Here is a 24,440-nt window from a genome sequence, read left to right as displayed (position 1 = left end):
TTTGTTGGGGATATATTGCACAAATCCACTACCACGATAAGCTTGAAGTTTCTCATGAATGGTGACAAGCTCACCGATGCTGTATGTATTTTGCAGTTGGTGACATCTGAAGGCGGATGAAGCAGGTGCTCGATTCTTCTTAGGTAGGAATATCAAGGGAATTTCTTGTCCATTCTTTCTGAGTGTTCCAATACACATAAGCCTTTCACCTACTATCGACATAGCCAAGGGGCAACTTGTATACCAATTCTCCTTAGTTATATTCCTGTTGGATCCCTCTATATGACTCACAAGTCTGTGAACTAATTTCGACGCTGAATTTGAGCCTGCATACTGCCCTTTGGGCTGTTTTCCATAATATGCCTCAAGGTTGCTCGTGAAAAATGTTTGCGCATCACAAAGCGCAAATATCTTAATGCCATATTTGGCAAGTTTGTTGGGGATATATTGCACAAATCCACTACCACGATAAACTTGAAGTTTCTCATGAATGGTGACAAGCTCACCGATGCTGTATGTATTTTGCAGTTGGTGACAAACTCTTCCAGAATCGAATGTACTGCAGCCAACTTATCAGATCTTGTCCTCTCTTCTCTTGTGTGCTTATCGTCGAAACGAATACAACGCAGAGAGAATAGAAACCGCCTGTAGCTCATCACATCTCTTCCAATTCCAATTCCTGATCCATCAGTATTCCCATTTCCATTACATTCGTGTGGTTAGCTTTCTTCATTCCGAAGAGATAAAGTAACCTAAGGAGTGCCAGTATTTCACTTCTCGTCGTTTCTTTCCTGTCTCTTTCTCTCTGATAATCAAAAAATTCTGGTTTGAGCGGAATATATTTGTTTGTATAATTCACAATAGTATCGATCATTTCCGTATTAATTATCTTGTGGAATCCAGAACTCTTGGTTGTTACATCCCTGGCAATAGCCTTGGGTCCAGGTAAAATGATTACAATATTTTTCCTTCTTGCTTTGCTTGTGGCAGAGCTAGTACTTTTCCTCCACTTAAAAGTATGGTCTCTTCCCACAAACCAATCACCAATAGAAACTGGTTGACAATTATTGTCTTCATTTTCGTCGGACTTTCTCAAAATCTGGATCTTCATTCGAGAGCCGTTCGGTGTTCCTCGTTAGTTAAACAATTTATTGCCTTAAAATAAAAATTTATATTGAACACGGACCATAGGAACGTTGTAAGTAAAATAACCGCTATGTTCGAAGATATAAAAAAACACTTACATGACCAGTCGCGCAGTGCACCAAATGCGCCGGAAGTGACAGTGTTACACTAAATTCTCCGTTTAACAGATTCCTTAGCACCGGCAGTTATTGCACTGCACACAACAGTCGTTAGAACAAGTATAATATATTGAGTTTCGAAGGTCTCCATTGTTGCCAACGCTTTTAATACGCCTAATATATAAATTTGGCACACTCTCTGCGCCGGCGCGCCTGCTCGAGGGTTAAGTTTTGTGGAACAGTATATATAACGTCGATATTTTGAATTATTTGTACAAACTACCCCATAGTTTATTAGCAGGTATAACATTTTCAAGAACACGCATTGTAAATTTTGGTATGGCTTTAAACAAACTTTACGGTGTCATTGCTGCTTTTTTAATTGAGATACTGGTACTATATTTCGTTTTATTTTATCACTGATGACGTCTCATAACACCTCTTTTAAGGTTTAGTACTGGGCTACGAAAAGTGATGTTGTGGTGACTTTACTTGAACACACAACGATTTGCGGAGACGTCCAGTTAAATACAAACAAATGATTAAAAGGATTTGCTGTAGGCTATAATGAGATTCCCTACTTCACGAAGTATTTATTTACAACCTGCGGACAAAGCGGTATTTTGCCATGACGTTACTGTTCACGTACACAGAGGACTTATGATCTACAGTGTCGAACGAAGGAAATTATAATGAGAGCAGTCCACTTAATGGCATTCGCTGAAGTATTTGGACGGCGATGGGAAGGTCCACGAGACAAGTGAAACTGCTTTTAGTTTCTCACTGTCATGCCAGCTAGCTTGACAGTAGCCTTGTCGCATGTTTTCAAAGTTCGGTTTACTGGCTGGTGTGACGCATGTGCAAGTTTTCGTTGCGTGTGGGAACGCAGCTTGATTGGGAGTGTGCACTGTGCAGTGTAGCTTAGAGACAACAAATGGGGCGGCTTTTGGTAGCAGTGGTATGGGTAGTCTGCGAGATGTTATAATTGTATGTGCATGGAATAGCAAATGATGTTTCAAATTTATTAAAAATGGGGTTGTCACATTCCCAAACAAAGCAAAATTTATATTTTCCGTGTACATTTTTATATTCCACTGTACGCCACAGTAAAGAATATGTCATAGGTCGAAAATAATCCCCTCACTGCTTACCGCTGTGCCAAGTCTTTACTGCACTGCAAACACTTAAAATTCGATTTAGCGTAATACATCCGAAATATTTGCTTGATATCCAGTGACCCATTCACAGATTTAGCGTCCCTTTTATTCACGTTAAGGTGTTTTTAACCAACGCAAGTATTGAATAAGTTCTTTATTTTGATGAGTAGTTGTATGTTGAAAGAAGCCCTTCGCCTTTTCTTATAGGTAGTATTTCCACAGTGTTTGTCTCCTTGATATACGACCTCTAGTTCACCTAGCTTCATAATTGTGCTTCAGACGCTGTGTAATAAGTAGAGTGTTTCATTCTAATAAAAACAGACCTAAGTTTGGCAGCTTAGCTGGCCAAAGTAAAAGAAATGGCATTGGTATCGTGTACTAAACACTGGAAGCTAGTGGAAGTAAACCTAGCAAAGTGTTTATCATATGCTCCTTACCAGTTTACAAACCATCTGAATAAACCTAATGAGTTCCTTGCTTCACCCCCCAAGAGGGCAAGAGTAGTAATTTGTGGAGGTGGTGTTATGGGAGCAGCAGTAGCATATCATTTAGCAGAAATGGGTTGGGGACAACACACAGTTTTGATAGAGCAAGGCAGGTGAGCAAGAATTACTTTCATTTTTTCAGTTTCTATTGCACCTTTTGAATTTGGAAACATACAGAATGAAAGAAGTGTCTTTTACTCAAGTCTTGACATATAATACTTCATTTAGGTGGAAGCAAACTTGTTATTAGTGTTGGCCCAAGAAACTGATGGTGCTAACCAGTATCAATTAACTAAAATTCCACAAGGAACAACAGTGCTGCGTATATAGGATAAGTAAGGAGCAAGCATTAATGTTTATATATTAGATATGAACATCTAAAAGTTGGCTACTGCTTTGTGGAATAATCCTCTTACCAAGTAGATGAAAATTTAAGTTTTCAGTTACACATCTGTGCTACAATTCAAATAACTTGTTTTTTTTTTTTTAATTTAATGTCTAATATCTATTAATTGAAACCAGACATACATATTTATAATTTTTGTTGTGAGATGTGAAAGAATAATGATATGGTACCTATTAAAACTGTAATTCATCTGCAGGTTATTTACACACAGAGTATTTTGTCCATTGTAAGAGTAATAATCATCAATGTCTGAGGTAATATTTCAGATACCTTTTCCATAATAATAATTTTGGCTTAAAATTATGTGCTCAACACATATTGAGAACAAACTGAATCTAATGTGAGCAAAATGTAACTTTTTCAGACACTACAGCGTAATTAGCTGAGTTACAGATCACTGATCACTGTGTAACAGATCGTTTATGTACATAGAGAACAAGAGTGCTATCCTTATGATATTTCCCTGGGGTACTCCTGACTGTGCACTTGACTCTGATTAACGCTAACCATATATTGAGCTCCATTATTTAAAAAGTTTTTGTGTCACTCATATAACTTAGAACCTATTCCGTATGCCTGGACCTTCGTTAACAGTCTGCAGTGGGGGCACTGTGGAGAATGCTCTGCAAAAATCTATGAAAATGAAATCTTCCTGTTGCAATTCATCCACAGTTTGTGGGATATCATACTAGAACAAGTCAAGCTAAGTATTGCAGAAGTGATGCTTTCTAAATCCAATTCAATTTGTGAACAAAAGCTTTTTGCTCTCAAGGAAGTTTATTGTATTCAAACTTAGAATATTCTCAAGAATTGTGCAGCAAACTGATATGAAGAGTATTTATCTGTCATTTTGAAGATCCATTCTTTCATCTTTTTAATGTAGGAGTCACAAGTACTTGTTTCTGGTCTCTTGGTACCTTGTGATAGGTAAGAGATTTGCCATAAAGGCAAGCTAAAAGGACAGTGCTAAAGAGTAATCTCTGTAAAACTGAATTTGGATTCCAGTCGGACGTGTTAACTTATTTATCTCCAATTCTTTAGTTGCTTTTCATTGCCAAGGTTGTCCATTTCTATGTCCATCATGCACAAGTTTGTGCATCAGTCAAATGATATGTTAGTACGGTCCTCCTGCATGGAAGACTTCCTGAATACTAAATTTGAAACTTCAGCTTTCAGTTTGCTCTCTTCTGTTATTGCTCTAGACCTATTTTGTGTAGGACCAAATTTTTTTTAGGATTCTCATAAGATCTCTCTTCTAATGAACAGTACAGCACTGAAAGTTGTACGCATTGCATATCAATCTTTTTATACGCACACAAATTTCTACTAGCCTTTGCCTGTTGACATTTCTTCCAATAACTGAATGATTAAAACACATCAGCTCATATGATGAGATATACTGGATTAAAGTGTGTAACCTCCACAACAGCCATTTAAAGACAAATAGCAGCAAGATATTCTGTTAAACTAAACTGTAGATTTAGTTTATTAATTAATAAAATATTTATCTTTAAATCAACAATTATTGAGAAGAAGCAGTGTTTTCTCTTAAAAATAATCCCCACATGATTGTGAAAGAATGTTTACGCACCAAAGAACTTTGTTTTTCAACTTCAGCGTAGTCCCCTTCTGGAACTATGCATCTTGTTCCCTTTTTTTCCATGAGTAGGTTCCATATCTGAAGTTGATTCTGAGGGGTCTACAACCTAGTCTTACGTCTATGGGTGTCATAACTGGACTCAAAATATTTTCCAGTCACAAATTTCCTTAAGTGAGGCAATAACTGGAAGTCAGAGGATCAAACCTGTTGGCTGGGATGAGGTTCTAACAATTCATGTTTCAAATCATTCAATTTTGTCATTGTTGTTCATAACTTTCTCTTCTTTCCCTTACCGTTATATTGTGTAGTCAATATTCAGCAATCACATTGTGTTTCCGTGTACATCTTGTGAAATGACCATGACAGGAAAATCAGAGGAGTTCTAGCTCATGCATAGGCCATATGTAAATCAAGTGAAAGTGCTGGTCCAATACATCATTATCTTGCTGTGTGTAATGTGTAGTAAAGTTAATGTTAGGAAAACAGAAAGAACATTGAAATTATCTTTTTGGGATATGCTGATGATAAGTAGCAGAGTAAGACTACATCTAAAGGAACTATCTACACTGTGCTTGGGTGTCCTCTTCTATATTGCTGTGCAGCATGGAATCCATACCAGATAGAATTAACAGAGGGCATAGAAGAAGTGGGTCTAGTGCAGCAGGGGATACAACCCGTCGGCTTTGGACAATGACGTCACAAGTCGCCAGATAGCAGTTTACCATTTTCGCTTTTGCTGTTATGTTTCAGTTTCGTTTTTTTACTGATTGCTTAATAAAGTGGATCTGTTTATTCTATCTCATGAGATTTTTTTTTAAAAAAGCCAAAAAACACTTATCAGCCACTGAAGGGAGCTACAACACTAAGAAGAATCGCTTCTCGATTGGCGACTTGTGACGTCAATGTCCAAAGCCGACGGGTTGTATCCCCTGCTGCACTATTCCCGAAGAAGTTCAAAGAAGGGCAGCTTAATTTGTAAAGTCACAAAATGGGGAGATATTGTCATGGGTATGGTACGTGAGTTGTGGTGGCAATCAGTAAAACAAAAGCGTTTTCGTTTGACTGAGAATCAGTTTACAAAATTTCAGATACCAACATTCTCCTCTGAATGTGAAAATATGTTATTGATGAACACCTACATACAGATGAATGATCATTGCAATAAAGTGAGAGAAATCAGAGCTCACCCAGAAGGATTTTTGCTGTCTGCTGTTTGAGAGTAAAATGTTAGATAAATAGTGTTTTGATGAGCCCTCTGTCAGGCACTCAAGTGTTAACTGCAGTGTGGTCATGTAGGAGTAGAAATACTACGTTGCAAGGTATGGTAGCAACTGAACTACAATGCCTGATACCCAAACAAATTATTTACCTCAAACACACCAGAGGGTTTAAGTGAATATGTGAGCTGCAACATTTTTTTAGTTGTCTACAGGGAATGGGTCTGGAGGGCTGGTGTTTTCAGAAGTGAAAGTAGTGGATGTAATGTTGTGTGTGTACAGGTTGATGGAAAATCCAATCATTGAGAGTTTTTGTTAGTGTGCATAAAGAAAATCCACTCATTGTTGGGATCATACTAAATCTAAATCAGCTTTAGAAATATTTGTATTGGAATGAATGGAAGATCAACTAATATCAGTAACACAGAACAGAAAAAACATTGCAAGATAGTTACATCTGTATCCATACCCTGTAAGGCACCCCATGGAGTGTGGCGATGGACACCTTGTGTAACACTGTCACTCCCCTCTCCTGCACCAATTGTGGATATTACATGGGAAGAATGAGTGTTGGTGACCGTTCATGTGAGCTCAAGTCCCTGTGTTTTACTTTTGTGGTATTTTCATGAGATATATGTAGGAGGAAAAAATTTATTGGTTGACACTTCTTGGAACAGTGCTGTTGAAATTTAGCAGCAAATCAAACTGTAATGCTCTGGGTCTTATAGCGACTGGAACTGAAGTTGGATGAGTATCTCAGTGACACTTTGATACTTAATAAATGAACTAGTAATGAAGTGTACTGCTCTCCTCTTTTCTGTTTCCTCTATCATTCTAATCTGGTAAGAAACCCATATCACTTCTACAAGGATTTTTTAAGCCACATTCTTAATGGGTGAGGTACCATCCTGATGATTAATCCAGTGACATTTTGTCTTGAAATTGCTATTTCTATGATTAGTTTTATATTGGTGTTTTATCACTGTATAACAGCATCATTCACAATCAGCTTCAAGGGGCTTCCAGAGCTATCCGCTACGTCATTTATCTATATCGTGAACAGTAATGCTCATATCATGGGGAGCTGCATCAAACCAGTCTTTGGGCCAAAGACTTCAACAACAACAGCAACAATGGTCCTAGATACTCCACTGGGGCATGCATGAAATCACTTTATACCTGAAGATTTTTCTCCACGGCTACTTGTCAGGAACTCTTCAGTCCAATACAAAGATGAATTGATATTCAGTATGCTCCTATTTTGTTCAGTATGCAGACGTGGTACCATATCTAATGCATTCCAGCAGTCAAGGCACAGATGATGAGGATAAACTGACTGTGACTAAGCCTGTTCTGCATGATAGTGTTCATACAATAAACAGTGTCACATAGGTTCTTCTCTTTGTGAAGAATTATTATCCCCTTCCAAAGAACACTCAAACAGTAAGAACCAAAAGAAATGAAGAAGAGAAAAAAGAAAAATATGAGTTAGTGAATTTAGAAATTAATTTCATGTTAATGTAAGTGTAATTACATGTATGACTATGATATTAGTTATTAATAGTGTAGTGTGAAGCTGATTTCTTTTTCTAGGCAAATCTTTCTGTGTTGTTTACAAGCTTGTACAATTCCTCATAATTTGAAGTGTCCCTTATACTAAACAAAATGATCCAAGGGCAAAGAATATAGTATTAATAATAGTTATAATAATAATGAACAATAATATAAATCTGTTGTGAGATCCAAATGGTGACAGTATTAACAGCAAATGAAAAATTGAGGAATGTACAACGTCAAGCTGTTAAGTCAATTTTGTACCTATTTCAGGATGGAAGGCACCTGTGGAGAACAGTTTAGAAAAGCATTCTACAGTTACTTATCGCAGAATCTGGGCTGTAAATCGATAGAAGGAAGATTAGTGTTTAATGTTCTGTTAGTAGTGCCTGATAACAAGCTATAAAGCATAAGTAGTGAAATGCATACATGGGGCAAATGATAGTTACTCTGTCGATTTTCACCCAAATCTTTATCAACACTTAACTATTGCAAGTGAAGCACATGTGCCAGAAGCTTTTTTCAATTGTAATCAGACAGAAATGCTGACCATTACTTATCCTAAGATGGTACATCTCCAAATACTACCAGTAGAATCCCTTGAATAGGAAATGGTACTCCTAGCATGGGTGTCTTCTTCAGGAATAAAAAAGAAATTGGTTTAAGGTGTAAAGAGAATAGACAAGAGCTGAAGTAGAAGGGGGGGGGGGGGGGGTGCAACAAGTATCTGAGATCCTGGGTTAATAGGGGGCCACAAGTTATGGGGAAGAAATGAGGCAAAGATGAATGAAAATGTATCATGAAGTGTAGATGGTCCAAGATAATATGAGAATCGTGCAATACGGAAGTTTCCCTATTTTATTTCTCTGCAAAATATACTTCCCATGATGTAAGGGCTAGTGAGTTCAACTGGTAAGTGTTGACAACACTCACACCAGCTTACGAAGCATACCGCAGCATCTTGCCAGTACGCTGCCAGCTAAGATGGAGTTACCACTACAAAATGTGTCTGCTTGTGGGTTGAACTCTGTCATTTGTTTTTTCACAGCTATCCACTGTCAACAGCCAGTGGAAGTTAACATCTGTTCATGCAAAAGCTGTATGAACATTCAGATGGTTGTTCTGCGGTGTGTGCAGTTTGTGGAAGGTTGTGAAGATGTGCATGATGACAGTGCACAAGGAGATCCACTACAGTAACATGATGATTACAATTCGTAATATTGTGGAGGAAGATCATCCCATTACCGTTCATAATCTCCTAATGCAGCTACCTCCTGAGCCAACTGGATGCATCCATCATGAAGATCCTGACAGACCATCTTCACTATCAACAAGTGTATGCAAGATGGTTGGTTGATGTCCACAGATGGAAATGGAAGGATCGGGGCAGAATGTTTCTGGGAATGCATCAGATAGAGGGAGATCTGCTCGTCTGATGGCTTGTCATTGGGGATGAGACCTGGATTCGTGATTTGACTCCCGAGTCAAACCGTCAGGACATGGTGTGGAAGAAATCTGACACAAATGCTCCAAGAAAGGCAATGGAAAAGTTATGGCAACCATCTTTTGGGACCATCAGGGGGTTTTACTCATTCAGTTCCTGCCTTGCAACACCACAATGAAAGCAGAAAGGTACTGTAATAACTTGAGGAATATGTGAGCTGCCATCAACAGAAAATGTCTTTGATTTTTGTCTCACAAAGTTTTCTTCCTTCAAGACAATGCTCGGCATCATAGAGCCTGAATGAGCCAGTCAGAGTACGAAAGATTCAACTGGGAAGTGTTCTCACAATCTCAATATTCACCAGATCTTGCCCCAAGTGACTTTCACATGTTCCCCTAACTCAAGGTCATTGTGGAGGTAAGCACTTCAACACTAATGATGAAGTTACATCAACAGTGAAGAGCTGGTTTCGAGCAGAGCACCTGACTTGGTACAACACTAGTTTGGAAAAATTTTTGTTACATTACCAAAAATTATTGGAAAAAAATGTGGCAACTATGCAGAAAAGTAACAGAAGTATACTACAATGTCAATAAAATTGTTTCAGCATGATAAATTGTTTAAAAACTTGCTTATTGGATGCCTCTCATACATTAGTATGCACTGAGCTAGCTTCAGTTTAATGATGCGAGGACCAGGGTGAGAAGTAAAGGTGGATCAGATGATGGCGAGAAAAAGAAAGTTGGAAAGAATTATTGTCATTAAGAAATAGAAAGCAAAGGGAAAGAGACAGGAAAATGAAGAGAGGTAATGAAAAAAAAAGTAACTAATAAATTTCTAGTAACTCAATAGTAGAAGAGTAGTCGAGAGGCACCCACATAAATAATGAAAACTTTGTTTCTAGCTTTCAGATGAAGTTCTTTGATGAGCTAGAGTACAAAATACACACACACACACACACACACACACACACACACACACACACACACACACACTCCCCGCCCCCCCTCCCCCACTCAACCCCTCCCCTACCTGCCTGGGCACCTACAGTGTGCTGGCTGGACCCACTGCCAGGATTGTAGTTTGCCAGGTGACATTGTGTGGATATTGACTCGGATGGGGTGAGTAGAGGGAGAAAGAGGCGGGAGCAAGAGAGGGTTTGGGGATGGGTTGCTAGCGGCTTGGAGATAGACAGCAGTTCTGCCTAATGCCTCCCTGCCAGTCATTATCCATCCCCAACCCCTCCTGCTCTCTCTCTCTCTCTCTCTCTCTCTATCTATCTCTCTCTATCTCCCTCCCCTGTGTGTGTGTGTGTGTGTGTTTGTGTGTGTGTGAGTGAGTGATAGATAGAGAGAAAGACATATGTACTCTAGCTTGTCAGGCATTTTCTTTCAAAAGCTAGCAATGGAAGCTGAGCCAAGGAGAGTGAGAGGTTGAATGATATATTTGATAAGATGTACCCATCTCTGGAGTTCAGAGAAACTGATATTGAATAGAAGGACCCAGATCTGCTGTGTGGTACAGTAGTCACTCAGGTCTCATGAGTCAAGTTATATAGCATGCTCAGCAACTTGGTTCTGGGTGACGAGATGAACAGTTCTTCAGTGACCATTCAGGCATTAGGCCACTTTAGTGGTGATTAGCCATATAGAAAAAGCAATGTCGTGCACATATTTCAGTTGCTAAACATCGTGAGTAGTTTCCCATGTGGTACAGTAAATAATAGGTCAGTGCATGAGGCAGGTGTAGCTGTGGGAATGGCCGCAAGGGAAATTAATTTTTTGTACTGAGTTGGTAATTATCTCACTATATTTGACAATAAAGTTACTCACTTTCTCCAACTAATCTTCCTTCTTAAATTTGGTTCTGTTCTGTAAAAGTGAGTTTCATTTTAATAAATGCCATTTACATTGTAGAGTGTATTTTTTTTAATTAATTAATTTTTTTTATATATATAGTGATACAGTGACTGATGGAGACTTTAGTGACATGCTAACTCTTAAGTGTTTTCACAACCTGAAGCAATAATTCATATATGACTAAACATAGGAGAATGAAATAAATACTGACATTGTTTAATGAAAAATTACTTTTATAGGAATTGTGAGATGTTTTTTGCATTTTCTATATAGGTGTGGAGGTGGAACAACATGGCATTTGTCAGGACTGGTTGGCGTTTTCAAACCATCATTGACCCAGGTTAAACTTACTCAGTCAAGTGTTCAACTCTATAAGCATTTGGAGGAAAGTGGACTTAAAACAGGTTGGAAAATGTGTGGCAGCTTGTGCCTTGCAAGAACACATGATAGAATGACAGTCTTCCGCAGGATGAAGGCACAATCAGTGTTAGTATCATACTTACTGGTGCAACATATAAAATTAAGTCTCTCTCTCTCTCTCTCTCTCTCTCTCTCTCTCTCTCTCTGTGTGTGTGTGTGTGTGTGTGTGTGTGTGTGTGTGTGTGTGTGTGTTTTAAAGTATAATAATTCTGCTCATAATTCTAACCATTGATAGCTTTGAATACAGAGAGATCATTATTCATGCACTAGTATGAAACAATACTTAAAGCCATATTAAATGAGAATATTAAGGAGATTATTGTTAGTTTCTATGATTCTTTCTATATGTTTATTTTAAATGGAGTGGTGATTGATTTGTCGTAATTTGTTATGGCATTTAATAGGGAGACGAACAACATTTTTGTATACAGTGCAATAAGGAACTGGCATTAGATGTAACTACACTTTTTATATCTAAATGAAGAAAGCACAAAATTATGGGTGTACTGCAGTATTAATTTATTTAGTTAACCAGTGCTAAGCACAAAATTATGGGTGTACTGCAGTATTAATTTATTTAGTTAACCAATGCTGGGCTTAATACAAGTTCATCATCAGGCTATAACTGACTTGCCGTCAAAAGGGATACAATATTTATGAACAACACTGAAAAAGACATTACACAGGGAGAGTGAAGTGTAAAAACAGAGTAAATGTCATATTTGACAGTGCAATAGTAATACAGGGTGTTACAAAAAGGTAAGGCCAAACTTTCAGGAAACGTTCCTCACAGACAAGTAAAGAAAAGATGTTATGTGGACATGTGTCCGGAAACGCTTAATTTCCATGTTAGAGCTCATTTTAGTTTCGTCAGTATGTACTGTACTTCCTCGATTCACCGCCAGTTGGCCCAATTGAAGGAAGGTAACGTTGACTTCGGTGCTTGTGTTGACATGCGACTCATTGCTCTACAGTACTAGCATCAAGCACATCAGTACGTAACATCAACAGGTTAGTGTTCATTACGAACGTGGTTTTGCAGTCAGTGCAATGTTTACAAATGCGGAGTTGGCAGATGCCCATTTGATGTATGGATTAGGATGGGGCAATTGCCGTGGCACGGTATGTTTGTATCGAGACAGATTTCCAGAACGAAGGTGTACCGACATGAAGACGTCGAAGCAATTGATCGGCATCTTAGGGAGCACGGAACATTCCAGCCTACGACTCGCGACTGGGGAAGACCTAGAACGATGAGGACACCTGCAATGGTCAAGGCAATTCTTCGTGCAGTTGACAATAACCCTAATGTCAGCGTCAGAGAAGTTGCTGCTGTACAAGCTAACGTTGGCCACGTCACTGTATGGAGAGTGCTACGGGAGAACCAGTTGTTTCCGTACCATGTACAGCGTGTGCAGGCACTATCAGCAGCTGATTGGCCTCCACGGGTACACTTCTGGGAATAGTTCATCCACCAATGTGTCAATCCTCATTTCAGTGCAAATTTTCTCTTTACGGATGAGGCTTCATTCCAACGTGATCAAATTGTAAATTTTCACAATCAACATGTGTGGGCTGACGAGAATCCGCACGATATTGTGCAATCACGTCATCAACACAAATTTTCTGTGAACGTTTGGGCAAGCATTGTTGGTGATGTCTTGATTGGGCCCCATGTTCTTCCACCTACGCTCAGTGGAGCACGTTATCATGATTTCATACGGGATACTCTACCTGTGCTGCTAGAACGTGTGCCTTTACAAGTATGACACAACATGTGATTCATGCACGATGGAGCTCCTGCACATTTCAGTCAAAGTGTTCATACGCTTCTCAACAACAGATTCGGTGACCGATGGATTGGTAGAGGCGGACCAATTCCATGGCCTCCACGCTCTCCTGACCTCAACCCTCTTGATTTTCATTTATGGGGGCATTTGAAAGCTCTTGTCTACGCAACCCCGGTACCAAATGTAGAGACTCTACGTGCTCGTAATGTGGACGGCTGTGATACAATACGCCATTCTCCAGGGCTGCATCAGCGCATCAGAGATTCCATGCGACAGAGGGTGGATGCATGTATCCTCGCTAACGGAGGACATTTTGAACATTTCCTGTAACAAAGTGTTTGAAGTCACGCTGGTACGTTCTGTTGCTGTGTGTTTCCATTCCATGATTAATGTGATTTGAAGAGAAGTAATAAAATGAGCTCTAACATGGAAAGTAAGCATTTCCGGACACATGTCCACATAACATATTTTCTTTCTTTGTGTGTGAGGAATGTTTCCTGAAAGTTTGGCTGTACCTTTTTGTAACACCCTGTATAGTTGAAAATGTTAAATATTAAATAATTGTGAAAGGGATATGCAAAAAAATTTAACTCAGAAAAAATACATTGTGTTTATGGATGAGGCAAAGGAGGAGAATGTGCCAAAGAATTAAAAGCCTTGAAAGATAAGGTGTACATGTGGGAAAACAACAGAATAACCTATATAGCTGTTTAAATTAAATTTAGAATTCCAATTTTAAAAACACAACATAAGAGTATCAGAGCATATCTTGAAAATGTATTACATAAAGAAGGTGATGCACTAACAGAATAAAAGATACTGACAGTTATGATGTAGTTGGAAATACATAAGCTAAACTGTATAAAAGTGAGTGTGAAGAAATGTAGGGAAGATGTATATACGGTAAAACAACAGAATATATAACAATTTGGGATATGTTAAGAGTCACAGTAAAATAAATGGAAAGTAAAGGAATAGTCTGGAACTGACTGTATGGAAAGAACTGGAGAAAGGAGGACGTAAGTGAAGTTTAGGAGAGGGGGAAGTATTACACTGAGCTGATCATTTGGCATTAGTTGAGGACTGTGTGCCAGAAGTTTATTGGTCTACAGGGCTTCCAAAAGATTCAGTTTTGTCCCTTTGTTTGCCAAGTGGAGCACTTGGAATTGTGACTGGTAAAATTGGGACCTTCACTTAATACATAATCAGCTACTGTAGAATCAGAACTCTGCAACCTCCAGCTATGTTCATGTTCAGCCCATCTGATTTCATGTCTTTGCCTTGGTGACCAACATAAAACTTATTACAATCTAGCCAATTAATTTTATATAGTCTGCTTCTGTCTTGTAATTGGGCCTTAGTTCCTCACAGAGTAGGAAGTTTTATGGTTGCAGGATTTCAGTGCTGTGGGTACACTCTCTGATTTCAGTCATAAGAACGGGATTGTACACCACTTTCTGCAAACATTTGATTACCAGTAGAGGTAGAGCTAAGATATAAGTTTCAGCATTTGTGTCATGAGGAAGAATTGAGTCAAGAAATCATCTTTGGATTTTGGAACAGGTATGAGATGGTGCACCACTGAAAGGAAAACAGCATGTTCATGTGCTGGTGGTCGCCAGTGTGTGTGTGTGTGTGTGTGTGTGTGTGTGTGTGTGTGCATTGCCATGCAAAATATATTCTTGTGAGAGAACAGGGAATTAGATTAGAGAAGTAATGAGGTCCATGAAAATTTCTGCTAGAAGTGGACTAAGAACCATTTAACTAGTTGTAACAAGTTCGTTGAACCCAGTAGTAGTTTTTTGCTAAGCATGTATAAATGGACAGTCTCAAGTTATCCACTTTCATAGGGTTGAAATTAAATATGTACATGCAAAATTTCCTTTTAATGTGCCGTAGTGATTATGTATGTCACAATCTTTTTCACACTGCTTACATTGTTAATTACACTAAAAAAAATTATGTTAGTGTGTATCATTGCTGCTTCTACAAAGAACTGTGACAGATTCCACATGTAATGTAAACATGTATTCAATCCCAAAAGGCAGATATTGTGAGAAGTTCGCAATACAGACAATTTAAAAAATTGAATATTTCCTAAAAATGTTAATTAAGGTTTTGATATTATTGTGATTAACTATTATAAGCAAAAATACAGCATTAATAAGGTACCCATTTGCATGATTAGTAACCTGCACAAGGAGGTGAATACTGTATCGCACCATGCAGGAGACCTGCAGAATTTCATTACAGATAATTCCGTAAAATGTTGAAGGCAGACTAAAACCATGCATTACACTAACAAAACAGCGAGTTCTCAGAATCATAACTTCATGGTGTGGTATGCAAGGATTATTAACATAGAAACAAGATGATCAATGTGTTACATCTGTACGGTAAAAAAATCTCATTCATAGAAAAAAATATGGTCATACATTTATATGTTGCCCATCAAGTGTGATAAGTAGGGATTAGCATAGCCATTATTAAAAAGGAATGACACAAGCATACATCAAAATGAAATGTTATAATACCTTACCATAATTCTTTTGCTCTATCAAAAAGTGTTTCATTGTGGAGGTCTGTGTGTCCATCAGTGCTAACTTCTACCCACACTACTACCTACCACTAGAACATTACAAATTATTACACACAGTTGTAGTTTTATTTTCTTGGTTCTTCATCAAAAGCTGCAACATTTCTTTCCAGTAGCATAATTAGCCCACCCAAGATACTTTAGCAGAGAAGGCAGCACTCCAGTAACTGTAAGAGATAACTTCCCAAGGAACTCAACATTTTGCTTGAAAAACGTGAGTAGTAAAGTCAGTGAAATATTGTTTTAAGATGAAATTGACACTTGGCTGATAACACGAGAGGTTTTATAAGTTATAGGGTGCAGAAATCAATTATCCTTTTTTTGTAGGTTTTATTACGCAAATCCAGATTTTGGCTAGTGCCTAGTCATTATCAATGCAACATTTTATACTCTCAATGCATGTTAATTCCCTGTTGTTCGGGCGTGAGTCACAGTTCTTTGAATACTACACATTATGTAACACGCATCGAGATTATAAAATTTTGCATTGATAATGGCTGAGCACTAGCCGAAATCTGGATTTGCGTAGTAAAACCTACAAAAAAAGGGTGACTGATTGCTGTGCTCTATAAGTTATAAATCACATAACAGTTGCTGAATGCACCCACTTTCCTAATGGAAGGTAACCTGACTAGAGGTTTTGTTATTGGAATTTTTTGTTGCCAAAAGTTGTGGTATTAGTAATGGATTATTGCAGGTGTTTGCTTGAGTATACATGAAGAGATAGTGTTGTTGTTTTATGGACATGTAGACAGCAATTTGAAGGGTATGACATCATTGAGAAGACGATAATACAATTTCTTGACCACAGTTGCCTCCATTATTAACAAAAAGGACACACTGGTAGGCAAGTGTAAGTGGACATACTGGCTTACGGTGTGCATGAACATTTTCATAAAGTCTGCAGACATCACTGCAAAGAACAATCACCATCAGCTGCAGTGTATGGGAAGATGTCACCCTTGAGTGACTGTAGGAGGATATGGGATGACTTAGACAAAATTTATAGTTGGTGTGATGAATTGTGGCTTGCTCTAAATGTAGAAAACTGTAAGTTAATGCAGATTAGCAGGCAAACAACCCAATAACATTCAAATACAATATTAGTAGTGTGCTGCTTGACACAGTCACATATGATTAAATATCTAAGCCTAACATTGCAAAGTGATATGAAATGGATCAAGCACGTAAGGTTTGTAATCAGAAACAAATGATTGACTTCAGTTTATTGAGAGAAGTTTAGGAAAGTGTGTATATTGGTAAAGGAGGCCATATATAGTACACTAGTGCAACACATTCTTGGCTGCTGCCCGAGTGTATGGGATCCCCACCAGGTTGGATTAAAGGAGGCCATCGAATCATTTCAGAGGCAGTCTGCTAGATCTATACTTGCATGTTAGATCAACATGCCAGTATTACAGTGATGCATCAGGAACTCGAACGAGAATCTTTGTAGGGAAGGTGACACTCTCTTCAAGGAACACTATTGAGAAAATGTAGAGCCAGCATTTGAAGCTGACTGCAGAACAATTCTACTGCTACCAACATACATTTCGAGCAAGGACCACCAAGATAAGATGAAAGAAATTAGGGCTTGAGTGTAGGCATTTAGGCAGTTGTTTCTCCCCCATTCTGTTTACTCTTGGAACAGGAAAGAAAATGACTAGTAGTGGCGCAAGGTACCCTGTGCCACCCATGATATAGTGGCTTGTGGAGTATGTATGTACATGTAGATGTAAGGAAGATTCTTCAAAAACAGTTGCACTTGATCTTGTGTAAGCTGCTCCCTAATATTCAGTAAAGAGATATATGTCTTGTGAGTATTTTAGATTGCCACAAAGAGAACTATCACATGCCATATGTACCTGAACATGTTTGAACATAGTTTACATGATATCACAGGAAGGAGGACAGGGTTCATTTTCTAACAAGACAGATCCCTACCACATTGCCACACAAATCTCTAGCAGTACATTAATTGAAAACTGCGAAGTTGCATCAACCACACACATCACTGACACAAGATGAACCCTCCTACTGGATCTCTCAAGTGTGACTTTTTTTTTTGGGAGGGGGGGGGGGTTTGAGAGCAAAGTTTACATCCCTACACTACCTGCACATTTTGAGAATGAGCAAAGCACATTTTCACAGTCACAAAGAACACAAAACATAACAGGATCCCGGCATGGTTGCTGTCATGTTACACATGGATTTGACATTCAGTGCATTTAAAGATAGTGTAAAACTGATCCCTCTAGGATAGTAATAAGATTCATATTTATGTTCAGTAATTATTAGAAACAATCTGGTACACCAGGATAGCTGTGCATGTTAAAGCACTCCATCTGGGAAAGGATGGTATGCCACCCCCAGATCAAATCCGCCCACTGGATTAATGACAAGGGTCAGTGTACTGGGCAGCCTGGGTTTGGTTTTTAGGTGGTTTCCCACATCCCACTAAATGAATACTGAGCTGGTACAGAAATCCCACATCAGTTACTTCAGTTGCAAACATTTAGAATACTTTCATCACCTTTCACATGAACAACACTACACATAAACAGTTGTGGTACACACATTCTGTCCTGGGGGATAATGGAGTGGCAACAGGAAGGGCTGTTCCACAAACTAACCATGCCAAATATGTGAATAATAATGCTGATCTTTCATGGACACAGAACAATGGCACATGGAAAAGAAGAATTATTAAAAGTAATCTCAAAGTTATTGATACCTGGTGACAAGCAGAGATTTGTACCAAACCAGGATTCCAATGTTGATATCTGCTTATCGATAGATGTTGCCATAACCATCAGACTGTTTGAGCTTACCTCCTCATCAAACTCACTTTCTGTCCAGCATAATTTTCAGTGGTTTGACTGATAACTTTTCATGTCATTGCTCGTTACTGATTTCATCTACACCAATCTATTCATTTCATTTTCTTGCATTTCATCTGTATATCCCCCCCCCCCCCTTTCCCTCTTGTGGCTGTGAAAGCTGTAGCACTGTTCCCTCAGTGCTGCAATTCCAACATACCCTGTGTTAGCAGCATTCAGAAATCATAGGTGGAAAAATTAATGACTGTGACAGTTTGAGGCTTCCTTAGATAACATAATGATTAATGTAGCTGCTAGAAATGACCAGGAAGTCCAGGTTTAGTTCCCATTCTTCTACAATTTTTCGCTTTCCACTATAACTGCTAAATATGTTTGGGGATTGGATATACATCCTAAACTTCTTACCCCACATCCCCCTCTGCCTATCATCATCTGTCCCATCTCTACAGGCATCTCCCCCCCCCCCCCCCCCCCACTATGTCCTTTTACCTCAATCACTGATCGTGAGTCTTGTTTATTGTTATCCCAAACAAACCCTTCATTAGGAACGGAAGCTTAAAATGAATTCATTGAGATCATAGTTTACATGCCTTGCTACTATAATTGAAACTGATTGCAAGAAGAAAATGAAACCACACATTTCACAGCACAGCACATTTTGTTTCTCACAGTCACTTTACCAGAATACCTGTACACTGTCATTATAGAAAAAAATGTATAGCCTATGTCAGGAATGTTCCTTAGGATATCATGTAAAAATTTGAATAAATTGGTCATGAGCTTTTCAAGATTTTTGATAACAACATTGAACAATGACATGTCTTCATAACACAGTAGTATAGACTGCATTGGAGGTACAGCATATCTGAACAGTGTGCACTGAAATCATGATTTCATGACACTGTTCTTCCTTTATTGAATTCCCATCAATCCATTCATGTCATTTTCATGTATTTTATTGATTTCATTAAAATAATTATGCTGTCTATTAATTACTGTATTTATCATAAGCGCAACAAGTGCTGCAAAGTGCACCACAAAAATATATGTTTGAAATAGCTACAACCTTTCAGCTCATTTGAAGTTGCTATAGTTCATAGACTACCTTTTCATCATTGCATTTCTCAGTTCTACATCATATTATGAGTAATGCATTAGATAAATGTAGCTCTATGCAGAATGCCCAATCTTAGCAGATGCTGAAAGAATGCATTATGTTGGGGTAATTTTAATCAGTTAATAGTGAACAGCTGCTGCCACTGGTGCTTCTACTTTTAAAAAATGTGTAAGTGTATCACAGAAACACTAGCTTTTATAACTTCTTTCATTTCTCAAAATATAGCAAACATCTAGAAGGACAATTAATTATTAGTAGACAGACTAAGGATATGACGAGAGGAAATAGCACAAAGTCCCAACAATTATTGAGATTTGAAAACCTACACAGACATAGCAGGAGAAAGGCAGTTGGGATATCAACAAAGTAAGGAAAAGATAGATTGCTACTTACTATAAAGGTGACACATTAAGTTGCAGACAGGCATAACTGAAAAACAGTTGCACATTAATTTTCGGCCACAGCCTTCTTCAGGAAAGGGGACACACACACCACTTTCATTCACATCCACATGACCGCCATCTCCACCAGCTCGGACTGGAATGCAACGGTCACATAGACTGGAAGCAGCAATCTAGAGGGGGTGGGGAAGGGATAGCAGTGTACAGATGGGGGAAGAGAAGAGCGCTGTCTAGTGGAGTGTGCATTGCTAGAGTGCCATAAGGAACATGGGGAAGCTTTGGGGCTGGGAGATGGGGAGGGGGAAACAAGGAACGAAAAGGAGAGGAGCAGGGAAAGATAGGCAGGTGCACTGGCAGAGGGTAGCACGCAAAGAGGGTGGGAGATGGGAATAAGGTAGAGGTGATACAACAGAAGGGGGGGGGGGGGGACCTGTTGGTTGGAGGACGTGGGGACAGTATGTTACCATAGGTTCAGGCCGGGCTAGTTTCGGAAGTGGTTAATGTGCTCGAAGGATAATTCCTTCTGTGCGGTTCAGAAGATCTGATGGTGGAGGGGAGGCTCCAGATGACTGAGATAGTGAAGCAGTCATTGAAATTGAGCATGGTATGTTCAGCTGCATGTTGTGCCAATGTTGGCAGTGGCAGTTGATCGTGGTGGACAAATGGTTGGAAATCATACCAATATAGATAGCTGTGCAAGATTGCAGCAGCGCTTGTATGGCTGCTTTCACTGATGGCCTGGCCTCTGGTGAGGTGGGATAAGCCTGTGACAGGACTGGAATAGGAAGTGCTGGCTGGGCGGATTGGGCAGATCTTGCACCTGGGTCTTTCACATGTATATCATCCTTGTGGCAAGGATGGGAGTGGAAGAAGGATGGACTAAGGTGTTGTGGAGGTTGAGTGGGTGACAGAACACCACTTTAGCAGGGGTGGGAGGGGTATTGAATAGGATGTCCCTCATTTCAGGGCATGATGATATCTGGGATGCTTCCTTTGAAAGTGCATGGTTGACTTCCTTCCCTATCCTTCCGTAATCCAATGGGACTGATGGCATTGCTGTTTGGTCCCCTCCCTCAGATCAACCAACTGACAACAAAGTAAACATGGTGAGAGACAATAAAAGCCCTGTTGATCCAGTTGTTCCAGTCTGGGACGATATTGGATGATGAAAGGAGCACTCTTTTCTGGCTGGTTCTAACAGGTGGTGAAAGTATCGGGACTGTGAGGGGAATGGCAGAGTAGATCTGTTTGGGGATTAGGTCTTGGGTATAGTGCCTGTCAACGAAAGTATTGGTGACAAGTTGTCACTGCAGATAGGCCATCCACAGGTGGTTGGGCTATATAGGAGGGATTTCTTGATGTGTAAGGGATGACAGCTGTCGAAATGCCGGTACTGATGGTGATTGGAGGGTTTAATGTGGTTAGAGGTGTGTATCAAGCCATCAGAGATGTTGAAATGCAGGCACTGTTGGCGGTTTTAATGTGAACAGAGGTGTGTATGGAGCCACTGTCACTGTTGATGCCACCTTCCAATACACCAACATCCTTCATGCCCATGGCCTTATTGTTACTGAACACTACCTTTCCCAAAGTCCTTCAGATTCCATACTCACTACCTCATTCCTCATACTTCCTACTAACTTTATCCTAACTTTCAACTACTTCTGCTTTGAAGGGAAGGTACAAAAACAAGTTGTGGCTCAGCCATGTGCAGCTGCATGGCACTCTCTTATGCCAACCTGTTTATGGTCCATCCACAGGAGACCTCCCTAGCCTGCTATGATGCCAAGTTGTTAGTCTCCTTCAGCTTTATTGGCCTAACTCTGGGCCACGACACCCTATCTTCATCCCTTCATTCGACAGCTATCATCCCAACAAAAAATCCCTGCCAGAGAACCTGGCCACCAGCGGGACAACATATTTGCAGTGACAAGAACTTCCATGCTCAGTATGCTGAGGGTCTGACCAAGGCCTTCACAGACAGGCACTACTCCACAGATCTAGTCCGCAAACAGATCTCCCATGCCATTTTCCTCACATGCCCAATCCTCCCATTAACCCCAAGAACCTGCCACAAAGGAGTACCCCGCTTCATCACCCAATGGCACCCCAGACAGTATCAACCATTCTACATCCTTTGCCACAGTTTTGATTACCTATGATCATGTCCTTGTATGAGGGACATCCTACCGAAGATCCTGCCCTCTTAATGTAGTATTCTGTCACCCAACCAATCTCCACAACATCCTAGTCCACCCCTATACCAATCCCAATCACTTCCCACAGGGATTGTATCCCTGTTGAAGACCCAGGTGCAAGGCTTGCCCAATCCACCCACCCAGCACTTTTTATACCAACCCTGTCACAGGCTTATCCTTCCCCATCAGAGGCTGGGCCGTCTGCAAAAGCAGCCATGCCGTATACAAACACTGCTGTATTTATGTGGCACAACATTCAGCTGAATAAACATTCTTGATTTCAAGGCTGCCTCACTACCTGAGTCATCTGGATGCTCCACTCCACAACCTGCCATTGTGCATTGTGCAGATGGGAGTAATCCTTACAACATATTCTCCTTTCCCAGAATTATCCTGCTCTCAATCTATGGTAACATACTGTCCCCACATCCACCTCCCGACTGTTTCCACGCCATTTGTCCTGTCACCTTCTTTGTGTGCCACCCTATGCCAATGCACCAACCCAACTTTCCCTGCTCCTTTCCCTGTTCACTCTGTTCTCCCTCCCCACAGTGCTCTTCTCTCCCCCCCCCCCCCCCCCGCCCCCATGTCATTAGCAGTGAACCTCTGTACAATCTACACAAATAATAAATCTGTAAAACCGGATTTTTAATGGGTTTTCATAGACATCATGAACATAGTTAATGGCACCATATAAGCTTTAGTTAATAAAAACTGGACCATGGGAAACAGATATTCATAAATAGTAAAAAAAAAATATGTGTATTTATATATGTTCCACACCTCCGAAATCACAGGACTGATTTCCACAAAACTTCATAGACATATTACGTACTGTCTGGAAAGAATACTGTGGGGGCAAGAAGCACCTAGCTATCAAAGGGCTGGGGGTTAAGGTGGGGGTGAAAAAGAAGTGTAGGCCACAACACATGAATACCCAGATTTTATTAATCTACTATTTGGGAATGGGAGCACTTAATGGCTTGCAATAAACTTTACACATAATTTCAAACATTTACATCATTTTTTCTCACTGGCACCCAACATGATGATGAAAGGAAAAAAATTTTCACATACTACATTTTTTGCTGTTTATTTTCGCACCAGGCATAGGGTTTTAATGTATTGCTTCTTTATTACTAATTGTATTCGTGACTAATTCAGCTGGCGGTGTGCACATATACCAATGAATGGAATGGAAATGAAGTCCCATGCTTCTTGATACAGCATAGGGGAACGATGTGGGAGACCCGCACCGCCGTACTAGGCTAGGTCCTAATGGAGGTGGTTTGCCGTTGCATTCCTCTGACCATAATGAGGATGAATGATGATGCTGAAGACGACTCAACAACATCCAGTAATCTCGAGGCAGGTGAAAATCCTTGACCCCACTGGCAATTGAACGCAGGACCCCATACTTGGGAAGCGAAAACGCTACCTCGAGACCACGTGCTGCAGACTACCATTGAATATACCTGTAAAATTATATAAATATAATAGAGGGAAACATTCCACGTGGGAAAAATATATCTAAAACAAAGATGATGTGACTTACCAAACGAAAGTGCTGGCAGGTCGATAGACACACAAACAAACACAAACATACACACAAAATTCAAGCTTTCGCAACAAACGGTTGCTTCATCAGGAAAGAGGGAAGGAGAGGGAAAGACGAAAGGATGTGGGTTTTAAGGGAGAGGGTAAGGAGTCATTCCAATCCCGGGAGCGGAAAGACTTACCCTAGGGGGAAAAAAGGACAGGTATACACTCGCGCGCACACACACACACACACACACACACACACACACACACACACACACACACACACACACACACCCTTTTGTCTTTCCCTCTCTTTCCCTCTGCTTCCCTCTCCTTCCCTCTCCTTCCCTCTTTCCTGATTAAGCAACCGTTTGTTGCGAAAGCTTGAATTTTGTGTGTATGTTTGTGTTTGTTTGTGTGTCTATCGACCTGCCAGCACTTTTGTTTGGTAAGTTACATCATCTTTGTTTTTAGATGTAAAATTATATATATATATATATATATATATATATATATATATATATATATATATATATATATATATTATTGTATTGCAATTATTGTATTGCA

The 24,440-nt window shown here is 39.7% G+C and overlaps 1 protein-coding gene across 2 annotated transcripts in view; it reads left to right on the top strand.

The window, feature by feature from the left end:
- Positions 1 to 2,049: 2,049 nt before the first annotated feature.
- LOC126480852 (pyruvate dehydrogenase phosphatase regulatory subunit, mitochondrial) overlaps positions 2,050 to 24,440 on the top strand; it is an 85,290-nt gene continuing 62,899 nt past the window's right edge. The window contains exons 1-3 of one of the 2 annotated variants that reach the window (XM_050104216.1): positions 2,879 to 2,999; positions 3,115 to 3,221; positions 11,240 to 11,452. In XM_050104216.1, coding sequence (XP_049960173.1) covers positions 11,379 to 11,452 — 74 coding nt within the window. In that variant the 5' untranslated portion in view covers positions 2,879 to 2,999; positions 3,115 to 3,221; positions 11,240 to 11,378. Of the gene's footprint in view, positions 3,000 to 3,114; positions 3,222 to 11,239; positions 11,453 to 24,440 lie in introns of both variants that reach the window. The other variant, XM_050104214.1, reaches the window with a different exon arrangement.

The sequence above is a fragment of the Schistocerca serialis genome, chromosome 5 (assembly GCF_023864345.2).
Source record: "Schistocerca serialis cubense isolate TAMUIC-IGC-003099 chromosome 5, iqSchSeri2.2, whole genome shotgun sequence".
Lineage (NCBI taxonomy): Eukaryota > Metazoa > Arthropoda > Insecta > Orthoptera > Acrididae > Schistocerca > Schistocerca serialis.
This window is presented reverse-complemented; position numbering and strand designations above follow the sequence as displayed.